General features: G+C 47.2%; 1 protein-coding gene across 1 annotated transcript in view; it reads left to right on the forward strand.

Moving 5' to 3' along the window:
* The window catches only part of GLCCI1 (glucocorticoid induced 1), a 142337-nt gene extending 128035 nt beyond the window's left edge, over positions 1 to 14302 (forward strand). The window contains exons 7-8 of the mRNA XM_075315697.1: positions 11675 to 11762; positions 14151 to 14302. Of these exons, the coding sequence (XP_075171812.1) occupies positions 11675 to 11762; positions 14151 to 14211 (149 nt within the window). The 3' untranslated portion in view covers positions 14212 to 14302. The remainder of the gene's footprint in view (positions 1 to 11674; positions 11763 to 14150) is intronic.
* The last annotated feature ends 5018 nt before the right edge of the window (positions 14303 to 19320 follow it).

Consider the following 19320-nt stretch of genomic DNA (forward strand, 5'->3'; position numbering starts at 1 on the left):
ATTAAGGAAAAAAATCTCAAATTTTATTTTTTAAAATTGTATCTTTCATTTTTGTTTTATATAAACAGCAGTACAAAGAAAAAAATAAACTTTTTTTTTTTTTTTTGATAACCTAGCACAAGCAATACACTGAACTCTCGCTAATCAGCAAAAGTGTAAAGCCCACCCCAGGGGTGAGATCTATTTTTCTAGTTTCAATCACTTTTCCTACAATCGGATCCAATATAATATATAATTTTAATTTTTGTCTGTACTTTCCACACACCCTGTGCATTGCCAACGTTTGTAACCCGTGGCCCAGCAAGCCACGTCCCGTACCAAAATTCCTACAACTTTAGTAGTACTTGTTATTTGTTTTGCACGCTATATTCCTTTTTTCTTTTCTCCCTTCTGATCTTCCTGAATAACTTTTTGTCTTTTGTCTGTTCTCGATGAATTCCCCATTGCTGTTTTTGAATGATTGTAGTAAAAAAAAAAAAAAAATTACAAAAAAGTTTCAGTAAATTGACCTATAGATGGAAAATTGAGATATTTAATTTTTTTTTTCTATTTATATTTTTATACTTGTTTAAGCCTAAGTAGCAGGTTTTTTTTTTTCTTTTTCTTTTCTGGTTTCTGTTTTTTTGCTAAAGCCAGTTCCTACAGTATTTAGAGAGGAGGAAAAAAAAAATACACTTCAGAAAGAAATGGCACTTATTGCAATTAATCTCAGGTCTTTAAAAAAAAAATAAATAAAAATTGAATGCGTGAACATGACTGTGGATAAATAATATATAATCTGGAATTGCAGATTTTCCCCTCTTTTTTTTTTTTTGTACAGTTTTCTGCGATTCCTAATAAAAACCATTACACTGTTGTATATTACGAATGTCACTCCCGCAGAATAACTGTTTTTTTTTGTGTTGTATGCACCTCAGAGATGTGAGATTTAACTTTTTTTTTCTTTTGACCTCATGCAATGTGTTTAAAAAAAACAAAAAAAAACTATTCCAACTTTCCGCACTTCCCAGCAATTCTCGCTCCAGTCTTTCCTAAACTGCAGACTACTTTTTTTTTTGTAATTATCTGAGAGATTTGTACATAGTTGTACTGTTTATTTTTAGCCGCCGTGCTTTACAGTATTCCAGTTACCACACAATATTGCTTCAGAAAACTAAAGACGTGTGGCTTTCGTTTTGTATTTTCAGTATAGAAGTTCTTGTGTCTTTATTTAAATAAAGTTATTAGTAAAAAAAAAAAAAAACAATCTTGTGATGTGTTTTTATTTTTTAAATCTCCTTTAAAAAAGATTTATAAGGAGTCATTTCTTCGGCGCTCCATTGGGAGACCCAGACGATTGGGTGTATAGCACTGCCTCCGGAGGCCACACAAAGCATTACACTAAAGTGTAAGGCCCCTCCCCTTCTGGCTATACACCCCCAGTGGGATCACTGGCTCACCAGTTTTCTGCTTTGTGCGAAGGAGGTCAGACATCCACGCATAGCTCCACTGTTTAGTCAGCAGCAGCTGCTGACTATGTCGGATGGAAGAAAAGTGGGCCCATATGGGGTCCCCAGCATGCTCCCTTCTCACCCCACTTGCGGTTTGTAAGGTTGAGGTACCCATTGCGGGTACGGAGGCTGGAGCCCACATGCTGTTTTCCTTCCCCATCCCCCCTCAGGGCTCTGGGTGAAGTGGGATCTTACAGGTCTCCAGGCACTGAGACCGGGCTCCATCCACAGACCCAGAGAACCTGCTGGATATGGAGCTGAGTATCGTCAGGGACAGGCCCTGCTACATTAAGGTACTCTGTGTCCCCGGGCAAGCGCGCACACACACACCAGCATTGCTGGGAGTGTTAGTGCGCCGGGGGCAACAGCGCAGAGCGCTCGTGCTATTAGTCACTACAGCTTTGCTGAGTGACTTTATGTATTGGGAACTGCCGCGCCGGCCGCTGCTGGGTGTTTTTTACATTGTGGCGCGGCTGGGACTTGTGGTGCGCCGGGGACTTCCGCGCTGGCCGTGCACATGGACGGCCGCGCTTATTACTCGAGTCCCCGGCTTTGCGGCCTAGTTTTCGTTTCGTTCCCGCCTCCAGCCCTGCCAGTCAGGGGAGAGGCGGGACGCTGTACAGACAGTCAGCGCCGAGGGCTGGAGTCTGCTTTGCATTCTCCAGCCCCCTTCACTGGACACAGTGGGACGCCAGTTTCCCGCTCTTGTCTGGGGCACGCCCACGGCCCGCCCCTCGTCACACGAGCTGGAGAAGGATGCCGGCAGCCATTCCTGCACGCCGTCCGAGCTGGGGAACGGAGACATGCTCTGGGCAACCAACACAGGGCTCTGGCGACCACACACCCGCGTTATAGGCGGGCGGTAAGCAGCACCTGAAGTGCTGACCCCACTAAATACCGAAGTGTCCATTTGTATTTTATGCTTGTATGCTATACACTGCACTGTAGGTCGCTATCTTTGGCTATATGACCTTCTAGATGGCGAGATAACAGCAGCAAAAACGCAAGGGTGCTAAGGCACAGGTTTTCTAGGCTGCTTGTATTGCATGGCTGAAGTGTTCATTTGTACTTATGCTTGTATGCTATACATTGCACTGTACGGTCGCTACTCTTGGCTATATTCTCCTAGAGGGCTGGACAACTGCAGCAAAAAAGCATGGGTGCCAAGGCACAGGCTTTATAGGCTGCTTGTACTGCATGTGCTGAAGTGTTCATTTGTATATATGCTTGTATGCTATACATTGCACTGGACGGTCGCTACTCTGGGCTATATTCTCCTAGATGGCTGGACAACAGCAGCAAAAAAGCAAGGGTGCCAAGGCACAGGCTTTCTATGCTGCTTGTATTGCATGTGCTGAAGTGTTTATGCTTGTATGCTATACATTGCATAGATGACTAGAATACAGCAGCAAAAAAGCAACACAGGCTTTCTATGCTGTTTTTCCTGCAGATACTGTTCCACCGGCAGGTTTCACTGACCCCCATTGTGGGCAATGCTCCCCTGTAGCACTTGGTCAGCCGGGGTCTCTACTAGAAGTGGCCAAAGAAACCACCTGTGAACCCTGTCCAGGGACAAGGACGGAGATTGTCATGGGATGGAGACTTTGCAGTCCAGACAGGCCATGGGCAATCTTGATTAATGCTCCCTGGCCACCCTCATTTGGAACGTACTCAGTACTCCGGGGGGGTCCCAGGCATTCCAGGGTGAAGGCTCTGACACGGACGGCAGTCCCAGACAGCCTAAGCTAGCTCGCTGGGTGCGGCACTCGGCTTCATCACTGGTCAAGGTCCCAGCAGGACGACTCTCTGTATGATGAGGCAGACGTAGCTGATCAGGGCTTTGGTCCTGACACCGCTCTCAAGCCGGATACACCGGATGGGGACGCCATAGTGTATGATCTTATAGCGTCCATCAATGGAATGTTGCATATTTCTCCCTCAGCTCCCCCAGTGGAGGAGTCAGCTTCACAGCAGGAGAAATCCTTTTTCAGTACTCATGCGTAGATTGAGTACTTTTTCTGACCACGCTGACTTCAGAGACGCAGTTCAGAAACACCACGCTACCAGATAAGCGTTTTCTCCAAACGTATTAAGGATGCACGTTATCCCTTTACCCTGATGGGGTACAGCCCTGGACCCAGGGTCCAAAGGTGGATCCCCCAATCTCCAGGCTTGCGGCTAGATCCATAGTTGCAGGGGAGATGGGAATTCACTTAAAGATGCCATTGACAGACAGATGGACCTCTGGTTGAAATCTGTCTGTGAAGCTATCGGCGTGTCGGTTGCTCCGGCATTCGCAGCCGTATGGGCACCCTAACCTATTTCAGCTGGTCTTGCGCAGCTGGTCTTGAGCACATGTACATCTGTGCCGCAGGTGGTGTCCTTAACCTCGCAATGTCTGCATTGCGACTTACCCTAGTAATGCTGTCCTGGGGGGACAGTCGAGGTTGGTCCTTCCCAGGCTCGGGCAAGTCCCAATTGTACTCGTCTAAAAGGGCTCAAAAGGCTCAGAGGGGCTCAGATTCCGGCCGGGCTCATTCACGCCCAAGGAAGGCAGCAGGAGGAACCGCTGCCAAGGCGATCTCCTCATGTATTTCAGCTCTCTCTCCCCGCATCCGCGGTTGGTGGCAGAATTTCCCGCTTCTGGGTACATTTAGCTGCCACAGGTCACAGACCGGTGGGTGAGAGACATTGTGTCTCACGTGTACAGGATAGAGCTCTGTTCTCGTCCTCCGGCTCGATTCTTCAGCTCCCCCCCACCCCCCCCCCACCGAGCCGATGCTCTTCTGCAGGCAGAAGGAGTGGTAATCCCTGTTCCTCTTCAGGAACAAGACACGGTTTTTTCCTCCATTCTTATTGGGGTGCCAAAAAAGGGTGGCTTTTTCCGTTCCGTTCTGGACCTAAAACTGCTCACCAAGCACGTGAAGGCCAGGCGGTTCCGGATGTAACCCTCCGCTCCGTCATTGCCTCAATGTCTCAAGGAGATTTTCCTAGCATCAATAGACATCAGGATGCTTATCCCCGCGTGCCGATTGCTCCAGAGCACCAGCGTTTGCTACGTTTCGTTATTGAAGACGAGCATCTTCAGTGCGTACCACTGCCCTTCGGTCTGGCGACAGCCCTACGGGTTTTCACCAAGTTCAGGGCAGCAGTGGGAGCAGTCCTGCACTCTCAGGGTCACTCTGTGATCCTTACTGGACGATCCACTTGTCAAGGCACCCTCTCAAGAGGCATGCCGACACAGCCTGAACGTGGCGCTGGAGACTCTCCAGAGTTTCGGGTGGATCATCAAATTTTCAAGGTTACATCGGGCACCGACCCAATCGCTGACATATCTGGGCATGGAGTTTCACACTCCCTCAGCGTTAGTGAAGCTTCCGCTGGACAAGCAGCGTTCACTACAGACGGGGGTGCAGTCTCTCCTTCAAGGCCAGTCACACCCCTTAAGACGCCTCATGCAGAGGCAGTCACTTTCGCGCAGTTTCACTGCGTCCACTTCAATGGGACATGCTTTGCCAATGGGTTGGGGAGTCGACGTCCCTAGAAAGGAACGTTTCCCTTCTCAGACGGTCAAGGACTCTCTCCAGAGGAGTCCATCCTTCAGATCAATGTTCTGGAAATCTGGGCAGTGCATCTTGCCCTGCAAGCCTTCCAGCAGTGGCTGGAAGGAAAACAGATCCGAATTCAGTCGGACAATTCCACAGCGGTGGCAGACATCGCCCACCAAGGCGGAACACGCATCGCCAAGCCTACCAGGCAATCCGGCGGATTCTGATGTGGGTGGGGGACAGAGCATCCACCATATCCGCAGTTCACATCCCGGGCGTAGAAAAATTGGGAAGCAGACTTCCTCAGTCGCCTGGGCATGGACGCAGGGGAATGGCCTCTGCACCCAGTATGGTGTCAGGAAATCTGTAGCCGCTGGAGGATGCCGGACGTCGACCTAATGGCGTCTCGGCACAACAACAAGGTCCCGATTTTCATGGCGCGGTCTCACGAGCAAAGAGCTCTGGCGGCAGGCGCCCTAGTTCAGGATTGGTCGCAGTTCCAGCTACCCTATGTGTTTCCTACTCTGGCACTGTTGCCCAGAGTGCTACGCAAGCTCAGCTCCGCTTGCCGCCGCGCCATCCTCGTCGTCTCAGACTGACCGAGGAGGTCGTGGTCCCGGATCTGTGGCATCTCACGGTCGGCCAACCGTGGGCACTCTCAGACCGGCCAGACTTACTGTCCCAAGGGCCGTTTTTTCCACTGAATTCTACGGCCCTGATCCGGACTGTGTGGCCATCGAGTCCGAGATCCTAGCGTCTTCAGGATTATCTCAAGACGTCATTGCCACCATGAGACGGGCTAGGAAGCCGACGTCTGCCAAAATCTCCCACAAGACGTGGAAGTTATTCTTCTCTTGGTGCTCTGCTTAGGGAGTGTCTCCCTGGCCATTTGCATTGTCTCCTTTTTCCCCCCTTCCTGCATCTGGATTGGGAAAAGGTTTGTCGCTCGGCTCCCTTAAATGACAAGTCGCAGCGCTGTCGGTATTCTTTCAGAAGCGCCTAGTACGACTTCCTCAGGTACGCACGTTCCTGCAGGGGGATTATCACATTGTCCCTCCGTACAAGAGGCCGTCAGACCCATGGGATCTGCACAGGGTATTAATTGCTCTCTAGGAGCCGCCCTTCGAGCCTCTGAGGGTTGTTTTCACTTTCTCGACTTTCACAGAAAGTGGCCTTTCTGGTAGCGGTCACGTCTCTTCGGAGAGTGTCAGAACTAGCAGCGCGGTCATCCACAGCTCCCTTCCTGGTGTTCACCAAGATAAGGTAGTGCTGCGTCCGATCCCAGAGTTTCTCCCTAAGGTGGTATCCCCTTTTTATCACAATCAGGATATCTCCTTACCTTCCTTTTCTCCATTTCATCGATATGTAATGGCTTTGCATTGTTGGATCTGGTGTAGAGCACCCAGAATCTACATTCCCGCACGGCGCTCCTGCGCCGCTCGGATGCACTCTTTGTCCTTGTCACTGGTCAGCGCAAGGGATCGCAGGCTGCAAAATCCACCCTGGCTCAATGGATCAAGGAACCAATTCTTGAAGCCTACCGTTCTACTGGGCTTCCGGTTTCATCAGGGCTGAAGGCCCTTTCTACCAGAGCCGTGGGTGCGTCCTGGGCATTACGGCACCAGGCTACGGCTCAACAGGTGTGCCAGGCAGCTACCTGGTCGAGTCTGCACACTTTCACCAAACATTATCAGGTGCATACCTATGCTTCGGCGGACGCCAGCCTAGGTAGAAGAGTCCTGCAGGCGGCAGTTGCCTCCCCGTAGGGGAGGGCTGTCTTCGCAGCTCTAACATGAGGTATTCTGTACCCACCCAGGGACAGCTTTTGGACGTCCCAATCGTCTGGGTCTCCCAATGGAGCGCCGAAGAAGAAGGGAATTTTGTTACTTACCGTAAATTCCTTTTCTTCTAGCTCCTATTGGGAGACCCAGCACCCGCCCTGTTGTCCTTCGGGATTGTTGGTTGTTTTCGGGTACACATGTTGTTCATGTTGAATGGTTTTCAGTTCTCCGATGTTACTTCGGAGTGAATTTGTTTAAACCAGTTATTGGCTTTCCTCCTTCTTGCTTTTGCACTAAAACTGGTGAGCCAGTGATCCCACTGGGGGTGTATAGCCAGAAGGGGAGGGGCCTTACACTTTTTAGTGTAATGCTTTGTGTGGCCTCCGGAGGCAGTAGCTATACACCCAATCGTCTGGGTCTCCCAATAGGAGCTAGAAGAAAAGGAATTTACGGTAAGTAACAAAATTCCCTTCTTTTCATTGAAGGGCTTGGGTGCGTGGTCAATATTTGGGATCCAGTTTATCTCAAATGTTGCACGCTTTGGAGTGTTTCGCTTTGGAGTGTTTCGCTTTGGAGTGTTTCGCTTTGGAGTGTTTCGCTTTGGAGTGTTTCGCTTTGGAGTGTTTCGCTTTGGAGTGTTTCGCTTTGGAGTGTTTCGCGCAGATACTACAAAGAAGGCCTTAGCCTTAATGTTGTACTCCCTTTGTTAAAGAGCCAACTGTTATCTACTCCACATTGGTCTTTTGCTTCTTGGTCCACCAAACAATGGCCTCATGCCTAATCACCGTCTACATTGCCAACCTGCCTCAACCAGTGATTGGGTAAACATCCATCATCAATGAGCCACAGACCGGTAGGAACATGCAATCGAGGGGAACCTGCAGTTGAGCTTAGAGGGAATTTTTTTTCTATTTTATCCTTTTTAGGTTATAATTTTTTTATTTCCTGGAAAACCTATTCTCTAACTCTTTAGATGATGCAGTTAGTGAGGGCTGCGGTATCAAAATGGTTAAGCGGGAAGAGTGACATGCAGGAATGGTGGCCATTAACTGGGTCTGACAAGCCTCCTAGGTGTAAAACTGACGTGTGGCATATGCTATAGTAGTCACTGCAAATTTTTTTTTTTATTGCTTTTTAATTTTACTATTTTGCACAGGCTTGTGCTTGAACCAATAGCTCAATCTGCACCCGCGCCAACTTCAGGTGCCGTTTCTTTGATGCCCGCACTGTAAACATTCAGGATGGTGTACCCTGCCTCACCACCCACAGCGCAGCGCCGCCGTCCACAGCGAGCATCTGCAACACCCGCTGCACCGATGACAGCATCGCCCTACTCCAGCACAGCCCCCGCCTCCTCTGATCCCGCTCCTCTGCTCAGACACCGCTGGATTATAAGATTGACCCCATTTTTTTTCCTCTAAATTTTGGGTGTGTCTTATAGTCCGGAGCAAGCACGATCATTCTTGTCTACTCGGTACTCATAACGAGCAGGCAATACTCGGATTGGTGACTCGAGTACCAAGCATAATGGAAGTTAATGGGGAACGCGAGCATGTTTCTGGAAGATTTCCTGGGGTAATAAATCTCATTCAAACAAGTCTGGTGTTTTTGCTATAGTGCTGGCCAAAAGTATTGGCACCCCTGCAATTCTGTCAGAGAATACTCAGTTTCTTCTTGATAATATTTGCAATCACAAATTCTTTGGTATTATCTTCATTTATTTTGCTTGCAATGAAAAAACACAAATCAAATCATTGATCATTTCACAGAAAACTCCAAAAATGGGCCAGACAAAAGTATTGGCACCCTTAGCCTAATACTTGGTTGCACAACCTTTAGCCAAATTAACTGCGAACAACCGCTTCCGGTAACCATCAATGAGTTTCTTACAATGCTCTGCAGGAATTTTAGACCATTCTTCTTTGGCAAACTGCTCCAGTCCCTGAGATTTGAAGGGCGCCTTCTCCAAACTGCCATTTTGAGATCTCTCCACAGGTGCTCTATGGGGTTCAGGTCTGGACTCATTGCTGGCCACTTTAGTAGTCTCCAGTGCTTTCTCTCAAACCATTTTCTAGTGCTTTTTGAAGTGTGTTTTGGGTCATTGTCCTGCTGGAAGACCCATGACCTCTGAGGGAGACCCAGCTTTCTCACACTGGGCCCTACATTATGCTGCAACATTTGTTGGTAGTTTTCAGACTTCATAATGCCATGCACACGGTCAAGCAGTCCAGTGCCAGAGGCAGCAAAGCAACCCCAAAACATCAGGGAACCGCCACCATGTTTGACTGTAGGGACCGTGTTCTTTTCTTTGAATGCCTTTTTTTTTTTTCCCCTGTAAACTCTATGTTGATGGCTTTTCCCAAAAAGCTCTACTTTTGTCTCATCTGACCAGAGAACATTCTTCCAAAATGTTTTAGGCTTTCTCAGGTAAGTTTTGGCAAACTCCAGCCTGGCTTTTTTATGTCTCGGGGTAAGAAGTGGGGTCTTCCTGGGTATCCTACCATACAGTCCCTTTTCATTCAGACGCCGACGGATAGTACGGGGTGACACTGTTGGACCCTCGGACTGCAGGGCAGCTTGAACTTGTTTGAATGTTAGTCGAGGTTCTTTATCCACCATCCGCACAATCTTGCGTTGAAATCTCTCGTCAATTTTTCTTTTCCTTCCACATCTAGGGAGGTTAGCCACAGTGCCATGGGCTTTACACTTTTTGATGACACTGCGCACCGTAGACACAGGAACTTCAGGTCTTTGGAGATGGACTTGTAGCCTTGAGATTGCTCATGCTTCCTCACAATTTGGATTCTCAAGTCCTCAGTCAGTTCTTTGGTCTTCATTCTTTTCTCCATGCTCAATGTGGTGCACACAAGAACACAGGAAAGAGGTTGAGTCAACTTTAATCCATGTCACCTGCTGCAAGTGTGATTTATTATTGCCAGCACCTGTTAGGTGTCACAGGTAAGTTACAGGCGCTGTTATTACACAAATTACAGAAGCATCACATGATTTTTTCAAACAGTGCCAATACTTTTGTTCACCCCCTTTTTTATGTTTGGTGTGGAATTATATCCAATTTGGCTTTATGACAATTTTTTTTTTATTGAAGACAAATATGAAGATAATAATACCAAAGAACTTCTAATTGCAATCATTTTCAAGAATAAACTGATTATCTGACAGCATGGCAGGGGTGCCAATACTTTTGGCCAGATGACTGTGATCTAACTGTACATAATGTAACACTGGCAATGCAGCCTCACACAGGTCTACAAAACCAGACCTAGGTCACCAGATAATCATGTAGAATCCTATGGACATATTACCCTCCCCTGCCTTACTGTAACACGATCAGGCCCTTGGGTATCTGGCTTAGGACTCTTCTCCACTGGCGTTTTTTTAATCACAGCGATACTCGGCTCAAAATGTGAGTGGAGTATCCTGCGTGTGATCTGCGTACAGTGTGTGTTTTTTTCCTCACATAGCATCCGTATGACATGTGAGCGTCATGTGAGTGCTATGTGACTTTTTAGGCAAGCAGTGTAGGGCTGGCTACGGGAGAAATCTCCTGTAAAACCAGTCCTGGCCGCGGTTACCTGCACTCAGCTCCGGAGCTGTAATCTGAGCTCCAGCGTCTGTCTGCAGCTGTGCTGACCTGACCAGCAAGCGCCGGGGAATCCATCACTCGGCGCTCACTGTTCAGGCTGCACTCTGGAGCCCAGTGGACAGCTCCGGGGTTCAGTGCAGGTAACCGCGGCCAGGACTGGTTTTACAGGAGATTCCTCCGGTACCAGTCTGACGCGGTATGCAAGTGTCAGGATCCGTGTGACATGCGCATGCCACCCGGATTCTGACTTGCATGGGGGTGAGAGCTGAGAATCGCATCAAATCGCAGCATGCTGCGATTACAAGGAGAGCCCGTGTATCGTCTGAGAAAAACAGGGAAATGGAGACAGCATCATTAGAAACCATTTGCAAGATTGCAATCCGTTTCTCAATGCGAGGGAATTTGCAGGAAAAAAAAGCCAGTGGAGAAGAGGCCTTATTGGTGGAAGAACCTAAAGCGGCCCACGTCTGGCCGGTGATGGATCTACTCCATACTGAGATTATATAGCGATGTTCATTATAAACCTGAGAAGAACCGGACCCTCGTGTGCGATCGATCTGCTGCTCTGCGCTCCTGACATCTAATGCCCCTCAGAGGAGGGCCATTTATTGGATCAATTCCTCCTGAAAGCTGTTACTTCATTATTAATCAGCATATAATGGTATCTGACATTTCATGCATATCTGATCTTCATCCCAGGGCTGCCATGGAAGGCTAGGAGCTGCCATTTCTTTCTTTGTAGCACACTAGACCGTTTTACTCGCGGATTTGCCGTGGAAATTTCTTGAGAAAGATTAGAAATCTTTCTGCAGACATTTCCCAGAAAAACCTATGTGTAAAAAAAATAGCTGTGCGCACTGTGCGGATTTTTCTCAAGAAAATTTCTTGAGAAAATGAGCATGTCCATTATTACCTGCGGAATACCCCCGGAATTTCTATACATGCATGTGTCAGGAACAACCTGCGGAAAATCCGCGGTAAATTCGCGGCTAATCCGTGGTAAAAATGCATGCGTTTTTACTGCGGATTTGGTGCGTTTTTTTTCCCGCAGGTGCGGGAATTTTCAACTCCCAGAATGTCTCAAGAAAGTTTCTTGAGAAATAGGACATTTCTAGTGCGCACATAGCCTTAAGCCCGGCAATGCTTTCTAGAGAATAAGGTATGAAAATAAATAAGCAGTTGCTTAGGAATTATTGGGAAAAGGGAGAGGATAATTTATGGATTTTTCTATATTGTTTACATGAATAACAGATAAAAAAACAAAACATTGCAGTGGAACGGAGAAATTAGAAGACAGTTCATCGGACAGCTATTGTGCTGAACCACGAGGCCAGAGGAAGTAAGCAGTTTGAAAACTCTTAATTTGTTTACTGCATATGAAAAGGCTATGGACCCCTTTTGTAGAAAAATTTCACATTAGTTTTTAGCTGTACTCCAAACTGCAGTAAGTTTCAGGCACCAATCTTTATTCATTTTCAAATGTCCTGACACCCAGTTGGCAGCATGAGTGTAAGAACTGAATCCACTGTGGGATTATCGCTCCCAGTAATATAGGCTGGATATAAACCCAGTGCTCTATAGGCTGGATGTGAGCTCTGTGTGTCTCTCAGTAATATAGGCTGGATGTGAGCTCTGTGTGTCTCTCCCAGTAATATAGACTGGACGTGAGCTCTGTGTCTCTCTCCCAGTAATATAGGCTGGATGTGAGGTCTGTGTGTCTCCTAGTAATATAGGCTGGATGTGAGGTCTGTGTGTCTCCCAGTAATATAGGCTGGATGTGAGCTCTGTGTGTCTCTCCCAGTAATATAGGCTGGATGTGAGCTCTGTGTGTCTCTCCCAGTAATATAGGCTGGATGTGAGCTCTGTGTCTCTCTCCCAGTAATATAGGCTGGAAGTGAGGTCTGTATATCTCTCCCAGTAATATAGGCTGGATGTGAGCATTGTGTGTCTCTCCCAGCAATATAGGCTGGATGTGAGCTCTGTGTGTCTCTCCCAGTAATATAGGCTGGATGTGAGCTCTGTGTGTCTCTCCCAGTAATATAGGCTGGATGTGAGCTCTGTGTGTCTCTCCCAGTAATTTAGGCTGGATGTGAGCTCTGTGTGTCTCTCCCAGTAATAATAGACTGGATGTGAGCTCTGTGTCTCTCTCCCAGTAATATAGGCTGGATGTGAGTTCTGTGTGTCTCTCCCAGTAATATAGGCTGGATGTGAGGTCTGTGTCTCCCAGTAATTTAGGCTGGATGTGAGGTCTGTGTGTCTCTCCCAGTAATATAGGCTGGATGTGAGGTCTGTGTCTCCCAGTAATTTAGGCTGGATGTGAGGTCTGTATATCTCTCCCAGTAATATAGGCTGGATGTGAGCTATGTGTGTCTCTCCCAGTAATATAGGCTGGATGTGAGCTCTGTGTGTCTCTCCCAGTAATATAGGCTGGATGTGAGCTTTGTGTGTCTCTCCCAGTAATATAGGCTGGATGTGAGCTCTGTGTGTCTCTCCCAGTAATATAGGCTGGATGTGAGCTCTGTGTGTCTCTCCCTGTAATAGAGGCCGGATGTGAGGTCTGTGTGTCTCCTAGTAATAGAGGCTGGATGTGAGCTCTGTGTGTCTCTCCAGTAATAGAGGCTGGATGTGAGCTCTGTGTGTCTCTCCCAGTAATATAGGCTGGATGTGAGGTCTGTGTGTCTCTCCCAGTAATATAGGTTGGATGTGAGCTCTGTGTGTCTCTCCCAGTAATAGAGGCTGGATGTGAGCTCTGTGTGTCTCTCCAGTAATATAGGCTGGATGTGAGGTCTGTGTGTCTCCTAGTAATATAGGCTGGATGTGAGCTCTGTGTGTCTCTCCCAGTAATATAGGCTGGATGTGAGGGCTGTGTGTCTCTCCCAGTAATAGAGGCTGGATGTGAGCTCTGTGTGTCTCCCAGTAATATAGGCTGGATGTGAGCTCTGTGTGTCTCCCAGTAATATAGGTTGGATGTGAGGTCTGTGTGTCTCCTAGTAATATAGGCTGGATGTGAGCTCTGTGTGTCTCTCCCAGTAATAGAGGCTGGATGTGAGCTCTGTGTGTCTCCCAGTAATATAGGCTGGATGTGAGCTCTGTGTGTCTCTCCCAGTAATAGAGGCTGGATGTGAGGGCTGTGTGTCTCTCCCAGTAATATAGGCTGGATGTGAGGGCTGTGTGTCTCTCCCTATAATATAGGCTGGATGTGAGGGCTGTGTGTCTCTCCAGTAATATAAGCTTGGTGTCTCTCCCAGGAATATAGAAAGGATGGGAAGTCTTTGTGTATAGGATGATGATAACCTGCATTCATTTTCTCTTCTTGTGCTATCCTACCTAAAAATATACTTGCTTTCCCTTCTCTCTATACTGTGGAAATATGTAAAACCCCATTCCCCTCCATACTGGTATGGCTAATACTGAAAGAATGGAGGAGAACAGACTCATTTTTAGCTGTTTTGCAGAACAACTAGATAAGATTTAAGACTCTGCAACTGCAAAGTGGTAAAATATATATATATTTTTTTTTTTTTAGAAGAAAATTGTTTAGAATGTATAACTATACACACCGAAAGGAAATAAAAGGCAAAAAGAAAAAATTGTGTGAAACTAGCTATGGCCTTTAAAAATATATATTTTCATTAACCTAGTCTAGCTTCTAGTTATTGCTATTCGTTATCTGTCAGCACACATTGCAGCGAGCGGCCAGCTGCCCTGGTTTCTGTCATCTTTTCAGGCTTGTGACCCATTTTGGTACTTGTACCATGAGTGAACGACAGATGCCTCTCGTCCCCTGAAGACAATAGACATCGAGCTGAAGACGGGCCAGTGCTGTGACTGTATCCACAGAAAAATCCTACCCGCCCACAGCTGCATTTTACTGATAGCCACTGATCCTGGATATCTGTAATTTCTGTTGATCACACTCTGACCTTTCAAAATAAATCCAAAAGGTATAGTTTGTCAGCAATCTATTCATTTTCATAAGCCCTAGTTATGCAGCTTATAATATAGGCTGGATGTGAGCTCTGTGTGTCTCTCCCAGTAATATAGGCTGGATGTGAGCTCTGTGTGTCTCTCCCAGTAATATAGGCTGGATGTGAGCTCTGTGTGTCTCTCCCAGTAATATAGGCTGGATGTGAGCTCTGTGTGTCTCTCCCAGTAATATAGGCTGGATGTGAGGTCTGTGTGTCTCTCCCAGTAATATAGGCTGGATGTGAGCTCTGTGTCTCTCCCAGTAATATAGGCTGGATGTAAGCTCTGTGTGTCTCTCCCAGTAATATAGGCTGGATGTGAGGTCTGTGTGTCTCTCCCAGTAATATAAGCTGGATGTGAGGTCTGTGTCTCTCCCAGTAATATAGGCTGGATGTGAGCTCTGTGTGTCTCTCCCAGTAATATAGGCTGGATGTGAGGTCTGTGTGTCTCTCCCAGTAATATAAGCTGGATGTGAGGTCTGTGTCTCTCCCAGTAATATAGACTGGATGTGAGGTGTGTGTGTGTGTCTCTCCAGTAATATAGGCTGGATGTGAGGTCTGTGTGTCTCTCCCAGTAATATAGGCTGGATGTGAGGTCTGTGTGTCTCTCCCAGTAATATAGGCTGGATGTGAGCTCTGTGTGTCTCTCCCAGTAATATAGGCTGGATGTGAGCTCTGTGTGTCTCTCCCAGTAATATAGGCTGGATGTGAGCTCTGTGTGTCTCTCCCAGTAATATAGGCTGGATGTGAGCTCTGTGTGTCTCTCCAGTAATATAGGCTGGATGTGAGGTCTGTGTGTCTCTCCCAGTAATATAGGCTGGATGTGAGGTCTGTGTGTCTCTCCAGTAATATAGGCTGGATGTGAGGTCTGTGTGTCTCTCCCAGTAATATAGGCTGGATGTGAGGTCTGTGTCTCTCCCAGTAATATAGGCTGGATGTGAGGTCTGTGTGTCTCTCCTAGTAATATAGGCTGGATGTGAGGTCTGTGTGTCTCTCCTAGTAATATAGGCTGGATGTGAGCTCTGTGTGTCTCTCCAGTAATATAGGCTGGATGTGAGCTCTGTGTGTCTCTCCCAGTAATATAGGCTGGATGTGAGCTCTGTGTGTCTCTCCCAGTAATATAGGCTGGATGTGAGGTCTGTGTGTCTCCCAGTAATATAGGCTGGATGTGAGGTCTGTGTGTCTCCCAGTAATATAGGCTGGATGTGAGGTCTGTGTGTCTCCCCCAGTAATATAGGCTGGATGTGAGGTCTGTGTGTCTCTCCCAGTAATATAGGCTGGATGTGAGGTCTGTGTGTCTCCCAGTAATATAGGCTGGATGTGAGGTCTGTGTGTCTCCCAGTAATATAGGCTGGATGTGAGGTCTGTGTGTCTCCCCCAGTAATGTAGGCTGGATGTGAGGTCTGTGTGTCTCCCCCAGTAATATAGGCTGGATGTGAGGTCTGTGTGTCTCCCCCAGTAATGTAGGCTGGATGTGAGGTCTGTGTGTCTCCCCCAGTAATGTAGGCTGGATGTGAGGTCTGTGTGTCTCCCCCAGTAATGTAGGCTGGATGTGAGGTCTGTGTGTCTCCCCCAGTAATGTAGGCTGGATGTGAGGTCTGTGTGTCTCCCCCAGTAATATAGGCTGGATGTGAGGTCTGTGTCTCCCCCAGTAATATAGGCTGGATGTGAGGTCTGTGTGTGTCTCCCAGTAATATAGGCTGGATGTGAGGTCTGTGTGTCTCCTAGTAATATAGGCTGGATGTGAGCTCTGTGTGTCTCTCCCAGTAATATAGGCTGGATGTGAGCTCTGTGTGTCTCTACCAGTAATACAGGCTGGATGTGAGCTCTGTGTGTCTCCCCCAGTAATATAGGCTGGATGTGAGGTCTGTATGTCTCTCCCAGTAATATAGGCTGGATGTGAGCTCTGTGTGTCTCTCCCAGTAATATAGGCTGGATGTGAGGTTTGTGTGTCTCTCCCAGTAATATAGGCTGGATGTGAGCTCTGTGTGTCTCCCAGTAATATACGCTGGATGGGAGCTCTGTGTGTCTCTCCCAGTAATATAGGCTGGATGTGAGCTCTGTGTGTCTCTACCAGTAATACAGGCTGGATGTGAGCTCTGTGTGTCTCTCCCAGTAATATAGGCTGGATGTGAGCTCTGTGTGTCTCCCCCAGTAATATAGGCTGGATGTGAGGTCTGTGTGTCTCTCCCAGTAATATAGGCTGGATGTGAGCTCTGTGTGTCTCTCCCAGTAATATAGGCTGGATGTGAGGTCTGTGTGTCTCTCCCAGTAATATAGGCTGGATGTGAGCTCTGTGTGTCTCTCCAGTAATATAGGCTGGATGTGAGCTCTGTGTGTCTCTCCAGTAATATAGGCTGGATGTGAGGCCTGTGTGTCTCTCCCAGTAATATAGGCTGGATGTGAGCTCTGTGTGTCTCTCCAGTAATATAGGCTGGATGTGAGGCCTGTGTGTCTCTCCTAGTAATATAGGCTGGATGTGAGGCCTGTGTGTCTCTCCCAGTAATATAGGCTGGATGTGAGCTCTGTGTGTCTCTCCAGTAATATAGGCTGGATGTGAGGCCTGTGTGTCTCTCCTAGTAATATAGGCTGGATGTGAGCTCTGTGTGTCTCTCCCAGTAATATAGGCTGGATGTGAGCTCTGTGTGTCTCTCCAGTAATATAGGCTGGATGTGAGGCCTGTGTGTCTCTCCCAGTAATATAGGCTGGATGTGAGGGCTGTGTGTCTCTCCCAGTAATATAGGCTGGATGTGAGGGCTGTGTGTCTTTCCAGTAATATAAGCTTGGTGTCTCTCCCAGGAATATAGAAAGGATGGGAAGTCTTTGTGTATAGGATGATGATAACCTGCATTCATTTTCTCTTCTTGTGCTATCCTACCTAAAAATATACTTGCTTTCCCTTCTCTCTATACTGTGGAAATATGTAAAACCCCATTCCCCTCCATACTGGTATGGCTAATACTGAAAGAATGGAGGAGAACAGACTCATTTTTAGCTGTTTTGCAGAACAACTAGATAAGATTTAAGACTCTGCAACTGCAAAGTGGTAAAATATATATATATTTTTTTTTTTTAGAAGAAAATTGTTTAGAATGTATAACTATACACACCGAAAGGAAATAAAAGGCAAAAAGAAAAAATTGTGTGAAACTAGCTATGGCCTTTAAAAATATATATTTTCATTAACCTAGTCTAGCTTCTAGTTATTGCTATTCGTTATCTGTCAGCACACATTGCAGCGAGCGGCCAGCTGCCCTGGTTTCTGTCATCTTTTCAGGCTTGTGACCCATTTTGGTACTTGTACCATGAGTGAACGACAGATGCCTCTCGTCCCCTGAAGACAATAGACATCGAGCTGAAGACGGGCCAGTGCTGTGACTGTATCCACAGAAAAATCCTACCCGCCCACAGCTGCATTTTACTGATAGCCACTGATCCTGGATATCTGTAATTTCTGTTGATCACACTCTGACCTTTCAAAATAAATCCAAAAGGTATAGTTTGTCAGCAATCTATTCATTTTCATAAGCCCTAGTTATGCAGCTTATAATATAGGCTGGATGTGAGCTCTGTGTGTCTCTCCCAGTAATATAGGCTGGATGTGAGCTCTGTGTGTCTCTCCCAGTAATATAGGCTGGATGTGAGGTCTGTGTGTCTCTCCCAGTAATATAGGCTGGATGTGAGCTCTGTGTCTCTCCCAGTAATATAGGCTGGATGTAAGCTCTGTGTGTCTCTCCCAGTAATATAGGCTGGATGTGAGGTCTGTGTGTCTCTCCCAGTAATATAAGCTGGATGTGAGGTCTGTGTCTCTCCCAGTAATATAGGCTGGATGTGAGCTCTGTGTGTCTCTCCCAGTAATATAGGCTGGATGTGAGGTCTGTGTGTCTCTCCCAGTAATATAAGCTGGATGTGAGGTCTGTGTCTCTCCCAGTAATATAGACTGGATGTGAGGTGTGTGTGTGTGTCTCTCCAGTAATATAGGCTGGATGTGAGGTCTGTGTGTCTCTCCCAGTAATATAGGCTGGATGTGAGGTCTGTGTGTCTCTCCCAGTAATATAGGCTGGATGTGAGCTCTGTGTGTCTCTCCCAGTAATATAGGCTGGATGTGAGCTCTGTGTGTCTCTCCCAGTAATATAGGCTGGATGTGAGCTCTGTGTGTCTCTCCAGTAATATAGGCTGGATGTGAGGTCTGTGTGTCTCTCCCAGTAATATAGGCTGGATGTGAGCTCTGTGTGTCTCTCCCAGTAATATAGGCTGGATGTGAGCTCTGTGTGTCTCTCCCAGTAATATAGGCTGGATGTGAGCTCTGTGTGTCTCTCCCAGTAATATAGGCTGGATGTGAGCTCTGTGTGTCTCTCCCAGTAATATAGGCTGGATGTGAGCTCTGTGTGTCTCTCCAGTAATATAGGCTGGATGTGAGGTCTGTGTGTCTCTCCCAGTAATATAGGCTGGATGTGAGGTCTGTGTGTCTCTCCAGTAATATAGGCTGGATGTGAGCTCTGTGTGTCTCTCCCAGTAATATAGGCTGGATGTGAGCTCTGTGTGTCTCTCCCAGTAATATAGGCTAGATGTGAGCTCTGTGTGTCTCTCCCAGTAATATAGGCTGGATGTGAGCTCTGTGTGTCTCTCCAGTAATATAGGCTGGATGTGAGGTCTGTGTGTCTCTCCCAGTAATATAGGCTGGATGTGAGGTCTGTGTGTCTCTCCAGTAATATAGGCTGGATGTGAGGTCTGTGTGTCTCTCCCAGTAATATAGGCTGGATGTGAGGTCTGTGTCTCTTCCAGTAATATAGGCTGGATGTGAGCTCTGTGTCTCTTCCAGTAATATAGGCTGGATGTGAGCTCTGTGTGTCTCTCCCAGTAATATAGGCTGGATGTGAGCTCTGTGTGTCTCTCCAGTAATATAGGCTGGATGTGAGGTCTGTGTGTCTC

This window comes from Anomaloglossus baeobatrachus, chromosome 6 (genome assembly GCF_048569485.1).
Source record: "Anomaloglossus baeobatrachus isolate aAnoBae1 chromosome 6, aAnoBae1.hap1, whole genome shotgun sequence".
In the NCBI taxonomy this organism is placed as follows: Eukaryota; Metazoa; Chordata; class Amphibia; order Anura; family Aromobatidae; genus Anomaloglossus; species Anomaloglossus baeobatrachus.